We start from the raw sequence: 22,063 nt of genomic DNA, 5'->3' as shown, positions 1-22,063 counted from the left end.
TTTTTTCAGAATAAATGTGAACTTATTCAGGAACCATGAATGCTCATATTCATTATAAGATAAAGTCACTAAAATTACAATGAGTTAGACCAGTCTCTCATTTTTGAGAGTAAAGACATTTTTTTTTTAATGTGGAGTTACTGGCCTTGACAGCCAAAAGTGCTATAGCTAAAATAGTAGTTAACTTTTAAGAGAGAAAACCACACCAGAATAAAAGGGAATTTCAAGAATTGTCATGTTTGACAAGCTTTGTGGTCCTTTTAGGAGTATAACCACTGTTTCACTGTGTGTAACATTGGCTTGCCTGTTGCATTATGCTTAGGAGTTACATGCACTCCAAAAGCTTCATTGGCCCTGGCCTCTGGGCAGGAGGGAAGTCTTGTCTTGTGATATGCTATTTTTATTTGTTTTCTAGATATTTGATAGCAACAGAATGTCATCTATGTCATCCATGCATCCTGGACATGAAAACATGAAAGGAAGAAGCAGGTAAAAGTATTGTTTTCATTTATATTCATCACAACAACTTAGAAATAAGTTGCTGTTATTTGCCAGGCCACATCTGGATCTATTTGTGAAAAAAGGGCATACATGAAATAAGGAACTTATTTCCCAAGAAGAGGAACTTTCTGCTTACATGAAACAGCTGTGAAATTAGGGGATTCTCCGGCTACAAGTGTAGTAAGGAAGCTAAACAGAAAATTTAAAAAGAGAAGTACCGACAGCAAAAGTTTTCAGGATTTGGGATCCTGTGATTCTTTGACTTGCTGCAGAATGTAATCATTGATAGCCAGCAGGAGTCATGGGTGCTCAGCACACAGAGAACAAGGCCACGCTTCAGTACACTGACGAGATAATGTAGCAGATCAGGGGTAAGTGCTGGGGCACTTCAACTTGTGTAAATGACTGAGATAAGAAAGCAGCAGCTTCTAAAGAGAATCAGTGTTTCCCCTCGTGTTCTGGCAAATAACACTTGCTAACAAAGAGCATGGTGAATACTTTTTATTTGAGGAAGAAGAGACTCAGCAGTATATATGGAAGAAACATTATTGACCTGTTATTAAAGGAGGATCCACCCTTCTTACTGTCCACATTTACTAAAAGAATCCCCAAAGTAAAAAAGAAAAATATCTAGCCTTAATTTGCAATGTGTAATCTTTCAGTGGATCCCACTTATGTCATGTGAGTTGACTGGGGAGGTAACTTCACGCCTCATTTTCTACAACAAATCACTCATGTTTTTCTGCTAGCAGAACACTGGCTATCTCCCCACTCGGCACATTTCTTATCAGGAGGTGACACCCGGAGGGGAGGACTTGAGGAATGCTGCAGTTCCTTGTGTCAACATCCAAGTAGAACCCATGGACAACCATACCAAATACGCAGGTGCTTTATATCCTTTACGTGCTTTACCATAGAATGAAAATATTTTCTGGCTGATGAGACAGTTACTTTTTAATGGGAAATTCATCAATGCATTTAGAAATGAGGACAGAGTGAGAAGCTCCGGAGAATTTAGGATTTCTTGGTAACTGGAACTTCCAAACTGTCAAAATTCAGTCAGATTAACCTATTTCATAAATAGCATTACACTAATAAAAACATCATAGCACACATCAGCTTCAACAACTATTTTGACAGCAAACCTTTCTTGCTGTATTTAAGGGCGAGAATGAAAAGCTGTATGTCATTACACACAGAACAGTTTCCTCCCATTTTTGGACGAATATGCCACATCAGACTGTTTTCTGTATTAGTACCAGAGCATTAGGCATGTTTAAAGGAAACAGGCATATACTGTGTTCCAAACACACGGAGAAATGAAATTATGTGTACCTCCCTGTGGTAGCCTGATGTCTTCACAGACAAGTTTCTTCTAACAGAAGTTCCTATTATTAACACCAGAAGTTCCCTAGAGCCCAGAACATGCTAGACGTTTCAGTGAAAGAAAAACAGAGTTCGGTCTGTAGTCGTTCACAACCCTAACCCCTGTAAAATACTTTTTACCCACTGACGAGCCTGCATTTTCCATATACTTTTCCCACCCCTTCGGCTGCTGCTGCTATGCCGGACAGGGATAGGGTTCGCAATGGGAGACTATATGAGACTACAAGAGAAGGGTTTTAATCTGATCATAGGCCAAGGTATGATTTGGAAAATTGTAGTGGATGCGGTCAGAAAACTGCTGGAGCCCGGCAGCACGAGAGCACGAGACGGTGCGCGCGGAGCGAGGCAGCGCCTTCCCACGTCAGCAGCGGCCGATTTTCTGGGGCAGGGCCGCGCCGAGGCCGAGGCGCGCTGGCGGCTCGGTGCGCGGGTGCGGGCGGCGGCGGGGCCGCGCTCGGCCGGGGCGGGGCGGGGCGGGGCGGGGCGGGGCTGGGCGGGCGCGGTGCCGGCGCTGTCCGGGCCAGCGGGGCGGGCCCGCACTACAAGTCCCGAGAGGCGGCGGGCGCGGGCTGAGCCGCCCCCGCTCCTTGCGCGGCCCCGGGGCTGCGTCCGCGGCGGGCGAGGCGATGCCGGCGGCGGGCTCGGAGGGGGAGGAAGGTCCGGCCGGGGAGCAGCCCGGCCCCGGCACCCCCAAGCTCTGCGGGTACCTGCAGAAGCTGTCGGGCAAGGGGCCCCTGCGCGGCTTCCGCAGCCGCTGGTTCGTGTTCGACCCCCGCCGCTGCTACCTCTACTACTTCAAGGGGCCGCAGGAGCCGCTGCCCCTCGGGCACCTGGACATCGCCTCCGCCTGCTTCAGCTACCACCAGCCCGAGGCCGGCGCGGCCGCCGCGGTGGACGAGCCCGCCGCCTTCGAGGTGCACAGCCCCGGCGGCGCCGTCACCGTGCTCAAGGTAGGCCCGGGGCGGGCGGGACCCGTCCCCGCTCCTGTCCGGGACCCGTCCCCGTCCCCATCACCGTTCCTGTCAGGGACCCGTCCCCGTCCCCATCCCCGGTGCCGTCCGTACCCTCCGCGTCGGGCGCAACCCGCGGTACCGCCCTGGTGCGGGCTTGTGCAAGAAGGAAGGTGCTGTTTCGCAAACGTCGCGGAGATCGGCAGTACCGGGCTGTCCCCAGCTGTCTGTTAGTTGCGTCTTTCTCCTTTACGATTTCGTGTTTCCAGAGCTCCTCTGGGGGGGGGGGGGGGAGGAGGGGGGGAAATGCTTCTACTGAGCACGGGCTGAGCGGGTTCTGTGGAATCGTCTGGGCAGAAAAAGATTTCCGAAGAAATCTGGTGGGTTGGGGTTTTGGAAGTTTGGAGGGAGTGGTCGGGTTTCAGTTTTGGGGTGTTTATTTTGAAAAGATGATGCGTGGCAGGAGTCTGCGTCTAGGCTGCTTTGGGAGGAAGGAAAAGGAGGGAGAATTGTTTCCTGATAGTAGCAGAGGCTGCTTATCGCATTGTCTGTTCAAGGATTCAGATTTTCGTAGGACGAGAGGTAAATGTTTGGATTATTTTACATATCTTTCCTCTATTGTCATGCCTAGGAAAGAAAAAACAAACAAGGAAACCATTTTCACTCAGTAAAGAAGAAATAAATTCTTCTGAGTATCCATTATTTTTGACTTCTGTTACGGCATATGTGTCCTTCAAGGAACGTTCTTCTGCATAGAATGTAACTTTTCCTGTGAACTGTGTACTTCGTGAGCAACATCCTTAATATTGGAACATAATCTGTTAAGTGTTAAACAGTAGAACTTCCTATTGAATACTGGAAACTACCTCTTACACACTTACTTAACAGAGGAGATTTGAGCAGTTGTAATACCTGCTGGGATTGTGGAGCATGATTATATCAAGCTCTTCAGCATTCTGTTTTGATAAGTGTAAATGTCAAAATACAGATTCGTTCACATGCTTTACTAGAGAATAAGAAACTTATTTAACTGGAAAACTAATACAATAATAATTTTAACTATATTTTCTTAAACAAAAGCAGTGTAATCAGTTGCATGCCATCACATAAAAAAACTACCTTTGTATCGCTGTAAAAGATTTTACTGCTTTCAATGAATCTGCCTTTATAGCCCAAGTGTTTGTGTTACAGACATTAAAACTGCAGACTTGGTGTAAGCTTTGATTTTTGATAGTTTGAAAGTGTTTTGTTTAAATTAACGTGTAGTGATTTTTATGTGGAAATCTTCAGAAAAGATTTGTTTTGAGGATGCTTTTTGAATAGGAGGGCTTTTATTGAGAAACACGGGCTCTGTGATTGGGATTGGAGTGTGAAATACCATCTGTCACTTGTGTAATAATTACTTGGTCTGTCCGTCCTTTGGCAGCAGCCTTGGGTGTCTTCTGCAGTCGTGAAGACAAATCATAACACTGATACAGAAATGTAAGACACCGGGGGGTTCTGTTTCATATTTTTATTGGTATCTTTTAGTCTGTGATGTTACTACTCTGACTGTATTTTATGTATTACTTGTTTTCTAATGCTGTATAGGAAAGAACTTGCATGGATTGGCAATTTCTTCATGTTTCCCTTATGGGGATTGAAAAATAGTGCCAGTTAAGAAAGTCAAATTAATTTCTGCAGTTAATAGAAAAAGATTGTTTTGTATTGTGTGCCTCATGCGTTGTGATGCCCTAAAGTGGCCAAGTGATTGTCCATAAAAGTGCTATTATGTTGTGTTTATATAGTAAGGAAGGAGTTAATGAAAGTCTTAAGGGATATTGCAGGACCAACTGGCCTTTTGTGGCCATGTCATTCACCAAGGAATAAGGTTTTTGCAGCTGAAATTAATTTTCTTCTGTTTAACATGATAGTTCTTTAAGGCCTTTAAAAACATCCTTCAGTTAACTTAGGTATATGCAGAATTACAAATTAATTCAAGATGCTAAATGAAAAAAACCCAAACAACCCAACCCCTCTCCCTCCCCCTCCCCAATCCAGCCCCAGTTGAAAACAGATGTGATTTAATCTGTCAAGAAAACATTACACACAGAGCACGAGGAATAAAAGTCAAGTCAAACGTATTCTTCAGCCTGTAACTCACATGCTTTGTTTTCCTCAATTTGCTGCTTGTTCAAAATTTCCACATCTTGTGATCTGGCCTTTCCCATTCAGTGTTACAGACTGAGAAGAGCAATAAAAAATAAGCTACTGGAATTCCAGATTGAAATGATGGTGCTGTTGAGGAATGCATTATTTCTTATAATGCCTTAGTTTCTGGATAATGTAATGATTCCATCATCTGATTGCTCAGTCTTTTGTCAGGTAATGGGAGCTGAGAACTCTATGATGTACTTAAGCGTTGTTTCTCAGACAAGAATTTTGGAAAAAATATGCTGTGGCCTTTGCAGCAAATAAAGAAAATTGTTCATATTTTAGATTTGTAGATAACCAAACCAACCTGCCACTTGTGTGACTGGGGTTTTTCTGTACATTTCCAACAACTGTAGAATACAGCAGAGGAAGCTAAGTGTGTGTAAAAATTTTTTCTATTTAAATATATATAACAGATACCATCCCTTTAGGTAAAGGAGCACAGAAAATTGTGTACTTTATGAATTATGGATAAATTATGTTTGAGAATATTTTCATGGAAAGGCATGTAAATACTGATCTTCCAAATACTTGCTGTAACACAGAATGCTGCTAATACAATTAAATGTGAATTTGGTTGTGTTTGCACAGCAAGGTCTCTCATTAAGGGGGGAAATAATTAACATTATGAATATATGTAAATGAACAAAGGCTTTATTTCTCATTTATTTTTATAGTGGTGTCTTGTAGTGACACATTTTCTTGCTTCAGAAACAAAGGAACTCTGGCCAGTGATGCTGGACTGTGTGTCTGGTGAGTTATGTGTGGGTAACTTCTTGTGAACAGTGGTGAATTGGGAGTGGAACAGAAATTGCACAGAGTTGTGAAAGAAAAAATTTTCTGGGCTATTGGCCAAGTGGAAACATTCCAGACACTGCAGATTTCAGAGCCCAGATGCTTGGAAGTATTGGACACCAAATTTGCTGAACTGAGGGTGGCTTAGGAGTGTTCACTGTAATTTGTCAGTCATCTCGAAGGATGCAGCAGTGATCAGTGATGTTGAGCTTGAACAGTTTTGCTGCAGGTCCTGACACCACTGGGACCTGGCACAGCATAGGAGGGAGCTCAGCAGTGAGGGTGGTTTGTTGTCCGAGCTGATGCTTTTTGCTCTGAACTTTTGCTGGGTAGTGGTTGCAGTACTTTAATTAAAAGTTGAGCTGCCCTCCAGAAAAAGCCATCTGGCTCCAGATTTGCTGTTTGAGCATAGCAGGAATAGTAAATCTTAAGAAATGCTAATTTTCTGGTGATGCTTACTTTTTACAAAGTAGCTTGAGGGAGGGTTTATCTGTGGTCAGAAATGTAGCTAGAATTTTCATGAGATTTCTCAAAATGTGAGGTCTGCTTGTTGCGTTTCTTTGGACTCTTCCTTTAAACTGCTTTATGTTGGCATACATGTTCCACCAGTGGGTCCAAGTAGAGAATGCCAGTGTGTGGATGGTTTCCTCAAATAATTCTTCTGGTTTTGTCATGTCTTCATCAGAAGGTGACAGTTCTACATCATTCTTAGTGGGAGAATATTGGGGAATATTTTTAATTAAATTATAGTAATTTTCCATTGTTTAAGTTGAAAACTACATGGTACTGTATGACTCTTCAGGTAACAGCATCTTTTACTCCTACTGTTGCCTGTAAGTTTGCAGCAGTACATTTACAGTACTTCCTTATTTCACACCAGTTTGGGTGACATTCATGGCAGGTTTTCTTCTCACAGAAGTGCACCCATTAAAATGTGTCTGTGTGGCTCTGCAGTAAGAAAGCACCTTAGCAATATTTTAGTAGCAATAAGGATTTTTTGTGAGATTGATTGGTGCTCTGCCTAATTAAATGTTCTGACTCTCATGGTGGGCAGTAGCCAAATACTCACAAAAGTCATGAGAAATGGGGCAAGCATGGAAGCGTTCCTTTTTTTGGCAGATAAAGTGAATTTAAAAATGTATTTCCAAATTTGTGCTCTTTATGATTAGGGGAAGAGGAAGATTTAAATATTCTATGTGTGGTTCTTGTTTTTTTTTTTGTTTTTAAACAGTCTATTTCAAACAACAGTTTTAAAGATCAATTTTGTTTAAACAAAACTAACTTCAACAGAGATTTTTAGGATGCTCTTTTAATTGTAAATAACTGAGATGCCTGTAATAAACTCAGCAAAAACTGTTCAAAGGGAGAGGAAGGCTCCAGAAGAGGAGTGCCATGTATGGGAGGAAAGGAATGCAAGGTAACAGGCAGGGAGCAGCAGGATGGTACTGAGTACTTCTTGGGGAAATTACTTAAAGCAGGGGAGTGAGAACTTTGTACTGCTTTGCCTTGCCACTTTCTACTGGAGGATGGGAACTGCTGCCTGGCCCTGTGAGCTGAGAGTGCATCTGTGCAGCTCAGTAGAGAACAAGTGCAGTTGGGAGTTGAAAAGCAACAAGGAGCAACTTCAGTATAATCAATCCATGGTTCTCTAAAGGTGATTGGCAAGAGAATAACGGGACAAATTGTGAGAGAGGTTCAGTAAGTTCAAGAAGTCATGGGCAGAAGTTAATTGTAGGCATAACTTAGATTGACTGCACGTGGATTGCCTCATTAGCTGTGTTGTGGTAGCAAAGAGAACCACTTAAGTACTTCATCCTGTGTTAGTGGAAGATCTTTGAATTTTTGGTGGTTTTCTGCTGGAGCACAGAAAACATTGCTTTACATGTCATGTGTGCAAGTGTATCTAAAGGAAGTATAAGCTCTCAAATTTACCAGAAGTGAAGACTTGCCACTGGCTAAAGCTCCAAAGGAAATGCTTCAGTGCTGGGAATAGAAGGGGAGCTGCTTACTCCTGGCAAGAAGTGACTGTAGCCTGTAGACGTAAAAACTGCTGCTGTGGTGGTCGTTCCCAAACTGCCAGAGGTGGCTGTGGGGATTGGCATTTCCCAGAGTCCAGTTCTTTGACACTTTTAAACTATTCTTTACCCTATGTATTTTTTTTTTGTGAGGGAAATGGTTTTCTCTGGTTTCCTGTGTGCAAGCAAGAAAGAACATATGAAGCTGATTTCCATTTCAGATTAGAAGTATCTTGATTACATGTCTTTCTTACCAACTGAATCTGCAGTGTCCTCGTGTATCATTGGTTTGTTTCACTACTTGATTTATGAATGTTTATTTGATTTAAGTATCTTATATCCTTCCATGTGCCTGGTGTACTGAGAGGAGCTGGAGCAGCAGCTCCAGGAATAACTGAGGTTTTCTGCTTAATCTTCTCGAATTGTGCTTTGGAGCCATTTGCTCTAGGGTGTAGTGGATGTTAAAGCTTGTAGGGGTACAAAGAGCCAAGTGGCAAAATAAAAATCTCTCTCATTGCTAAACTGAGATTGCAAATTGGTGAGCCAGAGAGAGCACCCTGGGGAAGCATCAGTTCTTGTTTGCTGTGCTGTTTGTGCTTTGTCTTGTCATTAGCTGCTGTCAGGGTGAAAACATAATGGCCAATGAATCTTCAATTTTACTACACCAGAAGTGTTCTCATGTGAAAAATGAAGACATTTCTGTGCCATTGCTGTGCTTTATGTAGCACTTACTGTATTTCTTTTGTAAGGAAATGTGTGTTATTTGTTGGTTTTTATTCTTTTGCAGCTGTGCCTTGCACAGCTACCCTCTTAAGATGTGATAAACAGAACAGGAAGCTATTTAAAATTGCCTCTAAAGAGTAAACATAGTCATTTTTTGTAGATAATGCCACATAACACTTGGGAGAAGGTAGGAGAAAGGCTGGCTTACAAGTTAGAGGAGTGTCCTCTCACTGGTGTTGAACTTTTTGTTCCTGAGCCGTCCATCTTACCAGGTCAGGTGCTTGTCCTAGACTGGCAGCTGAGGATGTATGTTGAAATAACAATAACAATAACTTTTCCATGGGAGTACCTGCAGTGTCAGATACAATCACTTTTCTCTTGTTGGTGTTTGTATATTGTCATTTGACATGCTTTGAAGTGACTTAGAGATGTGATTCAAGGTGTGTTTGAATTCTTCCTCACTTACTGCCCAGTCACATTTTTGACTGTAGTCTTGTAGATTAAGCATTAATGTTGGATTTGGGGGGGTGGGGTGGGGGGAGGGTGTTTGTTTTAAATACAGTTTTTCTATAGAATCTAGTTAGCTCATGGGATCAGGAAATACACTATGTGGATTTAGTCATTAAAGTAAGAGACATTGCAATGCATTATTCATTTGTTGGTTTCTGCTGGCAAGAAAGCAAGTTAGAGGAAAATGGGCATCTTCCTGAATGTGTATGGGAATTTTTTCCCATAACATAGATTTGTAGTTGTATGTTCAAACAGTGCTTTGTGTGTAAAATATAAGATGCTGCTGCATTTTCTAATGTTTGAGTGTAAGACTGAAGAAAAAGAATGTATGAGACTAATGGAAAATTCTGGCATGAGAATCATGGAGGTGCATGTGAGCATAAGGTGCATGTGATGCATTGTGGTTATTTCTTTTCAATCATACTGATTTTGAGTGATGATGATACCTTGGTGATCTGCTGATTATCTGTGTTGGGTTTATTATTGCACTTGGAATTATTGTGCTCATGTACCAAGGATATGCAGAGGTCTCATCAATGCTCTGCTTCTGTGTCCTGTAGGCTGCAACTCGTCAGGACATGACCTATTGGCTTCAGGAGTTGCAGCAGAAAAGGTGGGAATATTGCAACAACCTCGACGCAGCAAAAAGGGACAGCCGGACTTCTCCCACACCAAGTGACTTTTCCAAAGGTCTTGTTGCCAAAGACAACCCTGGTACGTTGGAAATTTGAGTGAGAACAGAAGGCATGGCTCTCTTCAGTGTCAGTTCATCAGTACAGTGTGTTGCACGGGGATAGAGAACAGTCTTAAGAGAGCTTTTTTCACATCTGTTAATCAAGTAACTCTATGTGAACTTTGCATATGCTACAATTATTAACCATACATGTGATTTTATATCGTTTACAAAATTTGTTGATTTCTTAAAAACAGATTTTTAGAAATGGAGTAATCTTATGATTAGATTTCATTAAGTACAGCTTAGATTAGGTAAGTTGTCTTTCAGTGGCTGCAATATCTTAAAAATTTAGGATGGTAAATACCCTGAGATGTAAACTCCAGTTTTTAATGGGATCAGGTATATTTTGCATTCTGAATGACCGTACTTTGTTCCTGAAAAGGTATGGTGTGGTGGATCTATCTGACTGTGATAAAAATGTCCTGCCTTTCAAAACTGGAAGACAGTTTGCACTGATACTACATATGTGAAATTCAGTCTCTGAAATACATTTAGGCAAGGAAAACGTAATTCTAGACTAGTGACAGAGTTGTAAAAATGTTCCGTGCATTATGCAGTTATTCTGCATTTTTTTACTACATTGCATAGGCACTTGTGAATTGTTTGGTCCTGAGTCCTTACAGAAATGGATTCCTTGCTGATTTGTTATCCATAAATAAGACTGAGTAAAATCCAGTTCTGTGCCAAGTTAGGCATCAATTGGCTCTCTTGGGTTTAGGCAGAGTCTTGAGGTCAGACATATTTCATCAACAGATGTCACATTTGGTTGATGACTCTTTGCTCCCACTGGAAACCCAGCGGTGTTGAGCTGTTGTTGTCACACCTTGTCCCCTCCCCAGGTTCAGGTCCTGCTGCAGTGTTGTCCTCTAACCCAGTTTGCTGCTCTCTTTTGAGAGAATGTGCTGCTTGTGGCTGCTTGCTCCACACAGCTGGCCTCACATGTGTTTGCTGGGGGCTCAGCTGGGCCATTCAGCCACTGCAGGCAGTCCCTGCTGAAAGCAGAGCCCAGCTCCTCCCCTGAGCTGGTGCAGGGCTGGCCCTGCCACGTGCTAATGCAGGGCCTGCAGGCAGCAACAATCAGCCCTTTCTCCAGGTTAGTTTTTGGCCAGTGTAGTTTCCAGAAGTTGTTTATTGTAGGGACAGGTGGGTGCCAGGATTAGCCCAAGAGAATTGTTGGGAATGCCAAGTGGGATGGTTTGAGAACACCTTTATGGCAGCAGCCAGTCTGGGTAGCAGCTTGTCAAACCGTATGCTCCAGAGCACACGTATTGGTGGGCAAAAATGTAAGTGTTGCAAAGGCGAACAGACTTTGGCTCTTTCAGCCCTTTCTCTTTCTGCCTTCAGCCTCGTGTTTTCTGCTGCACAAGCTTCCTTTTTGTGTTGTGTTTAACTGACCCTGTGCTGAGTAGGTTGAGTTCAAATGTTAGCCAGAAAGGAGGACTTTTTTTCATTTCTGCTACATTAATGAGTGGAATATGTTCAGTGTGCAATCAGGTGACTTGCACAGCTGGTGGACAAGAGGGAACAAGGCACAGTGACTAAATACAGGAAGGCAGAGTAAAGCAGCAGACAGGCCTGGCCTCTTGGCAGCAGTGTTGGATCACATCAACTCTAATATGTAACTTGGCCACAGAATCTGTTCGTTCTTGTTTGTGCTACTTCCCTCAGAGCTTGGGTACAGTGTGAAACGAGCCTGCTGTCACTGCAGCATGTGCAGGTACTGTTCCCTCTTACACCTGTTTTGCATCACATCCAGTCATTTAGTCACTCATCTGGTGTTTTCCTTTCCTGTAAGGCATTGGGGGCTTTCTGGATGAGCAAGCTGAACCTCTTTGTGTGTTTTTTGGATGTTTGGTTTGTTTGTTTGTTTTGGTTGGTTTTTAAAATTTAAATTATTATTGTTGTTATATCCAGGACAAGGAATGTCAACATGAAATGCATGGGTAGAGTAGGCCTGTCCCTTTCAGGGGCAGCCTGCAGTTAAACTGCGTTATGTAGAATTGGAGCTGCATCTAGAGTATCTCATTTTCTAGGACAAATCACAGTGATGACTTATCATCAACTGAAGTATTTAAGCAGGGATTTCTTCTGGGGAAAATGCAAATAGCCAGAATGACTGATGGTTGTTTCTTCTTTTTACTCAAGTACTCCAAGAGTTTCCCCTAGAGTTATAGGATTCTGTAAGGCCCTGGTTTCATGTTGATGACTAACATATGTGTCCTATGGCTTTTTTTAAACTCTTTTTTTTTTGAAGCAGGCAATGTGCATGCAGTGATGTGCTTTATACTGGAGCACAGAAATTGGATTATTTTGCTAGTGCTTGAGTACAGATGCTGTCATTAATGTTTTAAATGGGGAAGTAGTCTGTCTTCAGTCCAAACCCAGAACTGCTTACTGCAGCCTTGCCTGTTTGTCCTCCCCCTGTCCTCTCCCATCCCAGTTCAGAAATCTGGACTAGCTGGAACATACATGAAGCTAGATACTGCTTTGTGGATCAGCTTTGAAAGGTTTTTAAGAACATTCAGTGTAGTGAAAAATACTTCAAAGTATTTTTCAGAGTGGGATGTGGGAAAGTTAATATTAACAAAAATTACACCGTAGGATTTGTTGTGGAGGTACCTTACTACCATGGAAGTCAAATAAATTATTTATTCTTTATAGGATATGGGATTATTATGTTTTTCTTGAAATCAATTGAATGTTAATGTAGTTTCTATAATTTCAGTTCTTAATTTGCATTAATGAAACATGCAAGGCCATGCATTTATAAGATTGTTGTGTTTTGAAATAAGTTCCAAAACAAGATTTTTTTTTTACTTGGAGGTTGCTTGAGCAACCACACTCATTTGTTGTGCTGGGTGTGCTGTGCAGTCCATACCTCTAACCAAGCTGCTGGCTGGTGCAGGCAGGGGAGGATGTACAGTGAGCAACCTCAGGGTGCCACATTCAGACAATTGGCATGTCTGTGAGGGGAAATGCATTTGTTGGAAATTCAGCTCTTGAGCAATTCCTTTACCTGGGCCATCCTCTAAAGGGATTTTGCAGAATCTGACAGGTAGAACATGAAACAAGCTGAAAGTGTAAAGGCAGAATGTTAGTGTTCAGCCCTGGCTTTGAGTATCCATAAGTTTTTGATCTGTGTGGTGTGGGTTGGTTTTTTTTCTTTTGGGGTGTTCAGGTTTTCTGGGGCAGGGAGGGTTGGTTTTGGTTTTGGTTTTAATTATTATTTTGTAGTTAAAAACTAATTATTATCATTCCTCTTCATTAGACAGTAAATATGATCCCATGTTTATTTTTATCTAAGCTATTTTAGCTGAACTGTGTTCAGTTCAAACAGCCATGGTCCAAAAGAACTTGGAATTCCCATTGGCTGATAAGGCCCTGAAGCATCTGTTCATAAGAATCAAGGGAGTGTAACTTGTACCTCTATTTGAAACATGACATGATACATTTCTGTGTCAGATACCAGTTTTCAAGGGTTTGGGAGATTCCTAGGGTCAGTGATCTTTTATACTTCATATTGTTTACCACAGAATGTTCTTTCTACTTCTAATCTTTGATACTTGATAAAAGTAACCCTCTGCTGAGTAATTGGAGGGTTCAGCTTGCTTAAAGATGGTCTTGCTGCTGGTACCAAGCAGTTGTCAGAGAGAAGGCTGAAAGACCCGTGATGAAAGAGGGCATCATAATTTCTTAGGGTTTTATTTAAGTCAAAGCCCATCAAATATTTATGTTACTTTCTAATATAAATGTTGAATCCAGTCTGAGTGTGTTGTCAAAAATTCTTTAATCCACTTCAGTAGTTCATGAATTATATCAAGAAGAATCTGAAAATTGCATTTGGGCTTGTTTAACTTGCCTTTTCAGAGGGTTTGTAGAAGGCTGTAAACCACTTTATGCTTCTCTCTAATGGTTTTGCTATTCACAGTATATTCCATATTCTGGACTTTTTACTCCCTCTGCGTGCTGGAGGGAGAAAGCTGCTCTCCAGGCTAATGGAAACATGGAGGTAGCACAGACACTGCAGCTTGTGCACTCTGTGTTTGCCAGTGTGGTCTGTTGGAGACCTGGCTGGCTGGTTGGATCAGCCTGGGTCCTCTGGCCATTGTTAGCTGTGACTCAGGGCTGGGCCTGGTTCTTGGCTGATTCCTACGGAGCCATTTGGAGCCTGTGGGGATTTGCTGGGGTATGCAGGACTCTGCTGCAGCTCTGCATGGCCTGGCCATGGGTCCCACACCTGCCCAAGTGCATAGGAGAACTGGGTGGGATGAGGAGGAGCTGCATTCAGCTCAACCAGAGCTCGTGAATCCTCACTGATGCAGGAGGTGTCTGATGTGTCTGCAGAGCTGTGCCAGTGTTCTTGGCTCTGGCAGTGCCCAGCCTGGATAGGCACAGGAATGCCTCAGGTCTGTAAAGCAGCAGCAGTGTCACTTTTAGGATAAATAACTTACAGGATGAAGCACACCCTGAAAGCTGGGTCAGTGTTTTTGTGACACTGTTCTGGACTTAGTTCTGATTGGTTAATTTGTAAATCACTTGTGAAATAATGCTTTGTGAGCATCACACAGGTCCTGTCTGTTATCAAAAGTATGTGGCTGGAGTGAGATCTCACTGAGAAGTTTGCTATTTTTAAGGTTCATTTGAACAGAATGTTTTATAAAAGTTATGTTGCAATTCAAAACAAAACCTGAAGGTCAGTAGCAGACTTAGCAGTATATGACTTTACATAGCCACTATTCTTTTACTTATTGAAGGTTATGCTTTTTTTTTTTCTCTTTTTTATCTCTCTCTTTTTTTTTTTTTTTTTTTTTTTTGTTCCTTTTAATATAGATTTGAGTATCCTAAGTCAAAATGCTTCAGCAGAGAGAGCTAGAAATATTCTAGCTGTGGAGACTTCTCCTACAGACCTGGTGGGGGAACAAGCAGCTTCCCAGCCTGCACCAGTCCAAGCAAGTGCCATCAATTTCTCACTTAAACAATGGAGTACTGAGATCAAGTAAGTTGGGAACCTGGGAGAAAGAGTTACCATGAGACTATTAGTTGCTGGCCGAGACCATTTCCTACATCAGTATATGGTCGGTGGAGCTTCTTAGAATGGAGGGAGGTGATGTGGTGGATCTGTATGTTGTATTGTATCTCTTAAAGTAAACTGTTTCTTTACTCAGTTTAGTGTTTGAAGGATGTAAGGGAACATTACTGTGTAGCATCACTGATACCTGAAAGGGAGACCCCAAGTCTTGCACAGCACTTCCAGTGATGGCTTTGCTCTCTGAACCCCAGCAGGGAGTTGTATGCTCAGCTGCTGCTGCTTTGTCATGGAGCTGCCAATTGCCAGCATTGGAGTAGTCATAGTACTCAGTGCATAGGAACTGAGTGATGTGATGAAAATCAAACCAATTTAAATCCTAATTTTTTTTTTCTTAAAAGAAATGAAAGCACGTGGCACAGATTTGAAGTAGATGTAGTCTGAATTCCTGAGTAAAAATGTGGCAGACCTCTTCTGAACGACATCAAAACCCCTCACTCATAATTAATTTACTCTTTAGTATTAAGACTGCTTTAAGGAAAGCAGTCCCATTGGTTTTTATCTCTCCTGTTGGGTTTCTCTCTAAATGATTTTGTGCTTTGCTTTGCCCGCATAGATGGATTTTCCACTTCTACTTAAAGCATTTTACAGTGCTAGTACAGAGCAGTTCACAAAGCAGAGCTGTAGCTTTGGTTAACCAGACCACTTCCTTCTTGAGCTGGGAGGAAAATGTTCATTTTCATCAGCAGTGCCAAGTTAAACAGGTGCCTCTTAAAGCTTTCTTGTTTAGCACAGAGATCTGAGAGGTTACCAAGTGATGTTGGTTTTGACTCTTTTTCTGGCTGTGTTTTTTTTTTTTTTCTTTCCGCCCCCCTAGTGTTCTGGTTGATTGTTTTTCTCCTTTCTCCAGCAGTTCTGTGCCATTTGGGACAGGGGAACGATCTGACAGCCTTTAGAATATGTGTGTCCTATCCAATGTCTTGCTGGGTTGTGACTAGTTATAGCCCCAGTGTTAGAGGACGGCTTGAAGTGTGTCTCAAACTGCAGAGTTTCCTCTCTTGCTGCGAGCACATGTTTATCTTATATTTATTAATTTGTATTAAGATATGTAGGTGTCTCAGGCAAAGCCTTGTCCTTCCTCCTGAGCACATTTACAGTGTGTCTGACAGAGAAGATATTGCTGTAATAGCTATATTTGCATCCTAGGTAGCAGTTGTGATGTAATAATGGAGAGGAAAAAAAGGAAACATGTCTTGGAATTAAGTGGTGTGTATATTTACAGTAATTAAAGTTGAAATACACTTTTCTACTTCTTAAAATACATTTTCAAATACTATTTGATATATACAGACATTTAGGCTTGATTTTTATTTTTTTGTTTCATTTTCATGCTCTCAGCTACTTATTTATGCAGAACATAGACTTGGAAACATACTGAATTATAGTAACCTGCAGTTATATAACCATAAAATAAGACTTAAACCCCAACCATTTAAAAATAGAGACTCATTAGATTATATGATTGGCTCTTGCATAGGTTGTCCGATTGTACTTAGGAAAATAAATACTGTTTTCAAATTTATCTATTTAATCTTTTCATCTTATTTTAATCTAACAGAAAGCAATGAAGGAGTGCTGCTTGAATGCCCTGAACAAATCTGTGCAAAAGCTTTACAAAACTCAGCATCAGCTATGATTTTTCATGGGCCTAACAGCAGTTCTTTAAAGAAGCTTTTCTGGAAGTCACTTGACTTATTCTTTGTGGTTTTTTCGCACTTTAGAAGGTGGTGTTCAGACAGGCTGTAAATGCCAAGGCTGACTGAGTGCAGAACAGGCAGTTGTAGAGTAAGGGATCAGCCACCATTTGGAGAAGAGATGCAAAGATGCCAGGGGACACTTACTGAGACACTTGCTTATATTGGGTGCCCTAGGAAATATATCTATCATCACCCAATTTTATCGATTTGATTTGTGTGGAAGGTCTGAACAAAGAAATGAGGCTTCTTGCCCCCCAACAGGAATTGTGATTCTTTCTGGAAGAAAATGAAATCTGTAGCATAAATGAGTCTTTGCCAAGCTTGTAAATTGATTGCTGAAATAGTTTTATTAATAGCCATTAGGATTATTTTAAAATTGTAAATATTTATCAATTCATCAGATTATAAAAGTTGTGCACTGCTTAATGATTAGCTTAGAGTTCATGTTGTTCAGATGTTAAATCTCTTGTGAAGCTGAAAGACTGGCTTGGATCATCAGATGGTCTTGAAAGTATAATACGAGTTATTTTCTGCTTAAGTTTTGAAGAGAGAATGTGGATGACTGAGTGAAGGCATCTTTGTGAGCTTGCACAGACTATGTGGAAAATGCTGAGATACTAAATATATTTCCAGTTTTACACCTAAAATATTAAACTGGTTCATATGGATTGATTTAGAATCTCCTTGTGTAATTGAACAAAGTCTTTACAGTACTGAGCTATGTGAATAGTCATGGACATAAGAGTGGACATTCCTGAGTACATGATGGTTGTGTGGGAAGCTGGGTAAAATAATCTCACCCTGCTGGGAAATGTATTGTTCTTCTATAGAATTATCTGGCTGGAATTCAGAGGATGCCCCAAAATGTTCTTGCAGGTAGTTGGCCATGTTCCACCATAGAAAAGAAAACTGCTAAGGAGTCTTGTCATCAGCATTCCAGCTGCAGCAGGTCTCTTGGATGATCCCAAGTTTTTCATTAATCCCCAATATGGAACTGTAACATTACATGTGTTTTGACTGCATGCTGTGCAGTTTAATGCTTGGCAGTTACCCTAAAATTCTAAACTACAACTGATCGATAAAGAGATGCTGCTTGTAAATCCTAACTTTTTGTACTTGCCCGCCGCAAAAACAAGGCTAAAACAGGGGATGCAAAAGACAATGGCATTAAAGCAAGATAATTCTTCTATTCTTGGAATTCAGCACTGTTAATTGCAAGTGCTATTTGGTAGCATATGCTTTATTTTCTTTGAGCTTTTATTTGGTATTGGTTTTGTCATTGTTTCTAGCTTATTTTTAGTTTGCACTGTTGGAACTGTGAAAAGCCCCTTATAAAAAGAATGCAAAATGGAGAAATCTTTGTCCCTTTTTCCTGCTGCCTTTTTCACAGAAATTCCATGTCCTCCTTAAGAAAAGGAAATAACGAAAATCGCAAGAGTGTATTTTATACCACTGAGGAGTGGGAACTGCTGGATCCAACCCCAAAAGATTTGGAGGACTCAATGGCTCTGGAAGAAAAGAGGAAACACCTGGCAGAAGGAAATAAAGGTAGAAGTGAAGGAAGGAAGGGGAGCATATGCCTTACCTTGTTTAGTGTCGAGTACTGTGTTATGTGTGTCTCTAGGAAGTGAGTGGAAGCTTATCTTTTCTTCACAAACCACATCCACAGCTCTGTAAATTATTTTTTAAAAATCAGTTCCTTATGATGTGTTTGGGGTCCCCTGCCATTCAAATACAAGAGAATAAAGACAAAGCCTTGTCTGTTTCTGGTTTCCTGAGCGTCTTACTAGTTCTAGTTTTGCCACATGAGTTGCAAAGTAACAAGGTGAAGGGAAATACTGAAGTTTGTGATTACTCATTTGAGTGTCACCTGCTGAAGCAGAATTGCCTTTAGACTCTGTGTATGTACCTGTTACATTGGCTTGCTTCTGAAATGGGGACCAAGCAGAGATGGACATGAAGCTGTGTATTGTAACTGGTTCTCAGATTTGACCAGTGTCTGGAATAACCTTGTTGAGATGTTTTTACATCTCTTTAAGAGCACTTAAGTGATTTAATCTGTTAGAAAACATTCTGTACATGGAGGTGAAACCTTACACTGAATGCCTCTTACAGGAGCAGTAGGCTGTGATATCAGAGATGGTTTTGAAACAAAGTTTACTTTGCCGTAGTTAGGGATACCTTTTATTCTCTGTAATGAATTGTAAAATTCTCTTAATGTCTTATATGAAAAGTGTTAATTTATGAGCCAAGTCTTTTATCTGGGAGGGGAGAAGATTTTGAGCTTCTTTTTTCCCACCAAAGGGAGCAACTTGGAAAATGAGGCATGTTTAACACTATTGTATTGAGTGGTTTGAAAGCTGCTCAAAGTCTAATGTTAATGAGTATATTTTTTTAAGGAAATCTGAGTGCTTTGGAATGCCTTTTTACTAAGTGAACTGAACTAGAAGAAATTGTTTTATGCAGGACTGACTAGTACAGCTTTTCCATTTGATTTTGGCCGCATTCCACACAAAGCAAGGCGCCCGTTAAAAGATATGATTGGATCAAGCAAAAACCGCACCAGCAGCGACTCTTCTCCAACAGAGTGGTGTTCTGGCAGTGGGAACAGACTAGTCTCTGAACTGCAACTGAAGTATCAAAGCCAGCAGGAAGAGTTGGAGAAGTTAAAGAAAGATCTTCTGAGCCAAAAGGTAATTAAGCCTTCAGGCCAAGTGCACGAAAGCAAATGGGTCTGGCAGGTGCTTGTGAGTTTAACCTTTTTGGTCATCTCGCTGCCTTAAGGCCTGGTTGGTTGTTATAAAATGATGGTTCTAAACAAATCTTTGAGTACAAAAGGCCTTGAAACAAGAAGGACCACCTTTTACATCTGTTGAAGATTAGATCCCTGAGTAAAACTTCCATTTGTACAGTGTTCATTAAATTGGTTTATCTATCTTCCTTATTCTCTGAAGTTAACTTGTTCGGTGTCTGCCAGGATCCTGGCTGATAGTCACAGCTTCTTTTTCCATATGTACATAAAATATCTGAGGAACTTCTCCTTTCTGGTTCTCTTTGTTTGTCTTTTGATTCTTTCACTGCTAGCGCAGTAGGTGGGGTATAGATCTGGCTTCTTTCTCTCATCAGGCATGATTTTGTAAAATATAGGCCTGACCATAATGTGTGTATATAGAGTGCACTCCCATAGTGTTCATGCTTGTGTGCCCTCATAACTCAAATTTATTCAGTACCTTGGTTTTACCTAAAAGGATCCCTACTCATTTTAAGAGAAACGTTTTAGGTCCTATATGGAGCTGCTGCATCTGCTATTTGTATTTTCCTTTGTGTGAGGTGATCAAAGGGAAACCAAAGGAGTGTCTGAGCCCCATATTTATACTCATTTTAGGCATTATCTTCCCTAGGAGTATATTTGAGCTTCTGAGCCTGCTGCTGTGAGAAATGTCATTGGTCTAGTCCAACACTGTATTCACAGCTGCTTCTGTTTTAATAAGAAGAAAAGGAAAAACAGTGTCTTATGTAGTCATTTCTGTGGCAAGATTTTCTAAACAGCCCTTCAAAGACTTCCTTTTGCAGCATTTGGTTTTTTCCTCCTTTTATTTTCTCTGCATCTTAGAGAAAAGAGCTCTTAGTTACCTTTGCTTTTTCCATTCTGTAACATTTTCCTGTAAACTTTTTGGGCTTAAGCCTCTTCCTGTTCATTTTACAACAGGGCTGCTTGGCTGTTCTGAGCTTCCAAGTAACTGCAGGGTCTCAGCTGTCCACTACTTTTCATTAACCTGTTGTAGCATTTCTAGGCAGGATCCTTAGCTCAGTGAAAGATGCTGAAGCCATCTATGTAGGCCAGTCATTGTGTTAGCCTGCTAGAAATCATGTCATAAAGTGTTCCCTTTTTTCTTTAAAACACCAGCATGAGGTCTCAACCCATTCCAAAAACTTTCTTTTGTTTGATGTTAGATTTCTAAGCTATAAAATTTAGAAACTTAAAATTTCATTGGGTTTTTCTTGCTGTTGTTTTTTAATTCTCAGGAACTTGTTCGACTTCTGCAGCAAACAGTCCGATCTTCCCAATATGATAAATACTTTGCAAGCCACCTTTGCGAGGGGGTTCCCAAAGATACATTAGAGCTGTTGCACCAAAAAGATGACCAGATTTTGGGCCTCAACAATCAGCTTGAAAAGTTAAATCTGGAAAAAGATAGTCTCCAGCAGGAAGTCAAGAATCTGAAGTGTAAAGTTGGAGAACTCAACGAACGGCTGGGAATGTTGATGGAAACTATTCAAGCTAAAGATGAAGTTATCATGAAACTCTCTCGTCAACTCAGTGAATGTGAGGACAGCACATCCTCTCAGAGTGGAGCAATAAATTTCCCCACGGCCACCTGTACTAATAAGGAGCTACAGGAACTGGACCGACTAAAAGTAAGAGCGTTGCCTAATGCATAGGGGAATCTCTTCTCCCTGTAAAAGTACTTTTTAGTCTGCTGTGCTGTTTGAGATCACTACAGCAGTTCTTCAGGGCACTCATCAACGGAGGCTTTCTCAGCTTGGAACCTCCACTTTGAGCTTTTATGTGACAATCTAACCAGAACTTCCTTCCTTTGGCCCATCTCTAGTGCAGGGTCCTGTGCTTTCAGTAAATTAATCATTGGTGTGGAGCAGATGGGATGTGAGAAATAATCAAAGGAGAAGGAAGGATTAAGGGTAAGAGGAAAATATAAGCATGGAGGAAAACAAACAGAAGTCTTGCTTTTTTTTTTTTTTTTTAAATATCAAAAGTGAGGCAACAAAGAGCATGTGGGAAAGCAAAGGGAAGCTCTGAGGAGACAAAAAAGGAGGGAGGAGTTTAAGAACCTTTTTTACTAAAGCTGCTACAGCTCTTACTAATGCTTTAGTTTTATTCTTTAACATACCTCTGTGAATGTGTTACAAGTTCTTAAGGGAGTCAGTGAAGTTATCCACTTTGCTCTAAACAGGCTTTCTTGCCCTTGGGTAAATGTTGTATTTCAAATTTATTAACATTCCAAAGAATTTGGAATATAAATAAGTCATTTAAAATATGCATAAACATACATAATTTTCTTTCCTATATGTGAGTCTGGTAAGTTTTAAAAAATAAAGTTGAAACTAGAAATCAGTGGTCTTGGCAGAAAGCAGACAACAAGCAGAGCTTGTTGATGCTGTGCAGTGTGAGAGTACTGTGGCTGCTGGGAGGATACCAACCTCATCCCACAAGCTCAGGCTTCAGAAGCAGTATTTGTAGCCAGGATCTGAGTGGATCATTGCCAAGGATTTGTATTTCTATATGGAGGCAGACATGAAACTTGTACTTTTAATGAGGACTAGTGAGGGTAATGAAAACTCAGGGGGCATTTGTCCCCCCGTTTTTGTGTGGCTGTGGCCTCTGTGGTGTGCTCAGCCTGCGCGTGCCTGTCCTCCCTGCCTGTCCCCTGATAGCAGCCTGCTGCCTTCTA

At 41.2% G+C, this 22,063-nt stretch overlaps 1 protein-coding gene across 7 annotated transcripts in view; it reads left to right on the top strand.

Annotated features, from left to right (window-relative positions):
• The first annotated feature begins 2,470 nt into the window (after positions 1-2,470).
• The window catches only part of TBC1D2B (TBC1 domain family member 2B), a 31,635-nt gene continuing 12,042 nt past the window's right edge, over positions 2,471-22,063 (top strand). For 4 of the 7 annotated variants that reach the window (XR_005602754.1, XM_039557587.1, XM_039557586.1 and 1 more), the window contains exons 1-6: positions 2,472-2,837; positions 9,634-9,787; positions 14,640-14,805; positions 17,983-18,140; positions 19,059-19,285; positions 20,619-21,011. Coding sequence is in view for 6 of the 7 variants with exons in the window: in XM_039557587.1 (XP_039413521.1) it covers positions 2,514-2,837; positions 9,634-9,787; positions 14,640-14,805; positions 17,983-18,140; positions 19,059-19,285; positions 20,619-21,011 (1,422 nt within the window). In the remaining variant the exon portion in view is untranslated. Of the gene's footprint in view, positions 2,838-3,468; positions 4,320-5,707; positions 5,784-9,633; positions 9,788-14,639; positions 14,806-17,982; positions 18,141-19,058; positions 19,286-20,618; positions 21,012-22,063 lie in introns of all 7 variants that reach the window. The other 3 variants (XM_039557590.1, XM_039557589.1, XM_039557588.1) reach the window with 3 other exon arrangements.

The sequence above is a fragment of the Corvus cornix genome, chromosome 10 (assembly GCF_000738735.6).
Source record: "Corvus cornix cornix isolate S_Up_H32 chromosome 10, ASM73873v5, whole genome shotgun sequence".
NCBI lineage: Eukaryota > Metazoa > Chordata > Aves > Passeriformes > Corvidae > Corvus > Corvus cornix.
The sequence above is the reverse complement of the archived record's forward strand: the minus strand, read 5'-3'. Positions and strand labels throughout refer to the sequence as shown.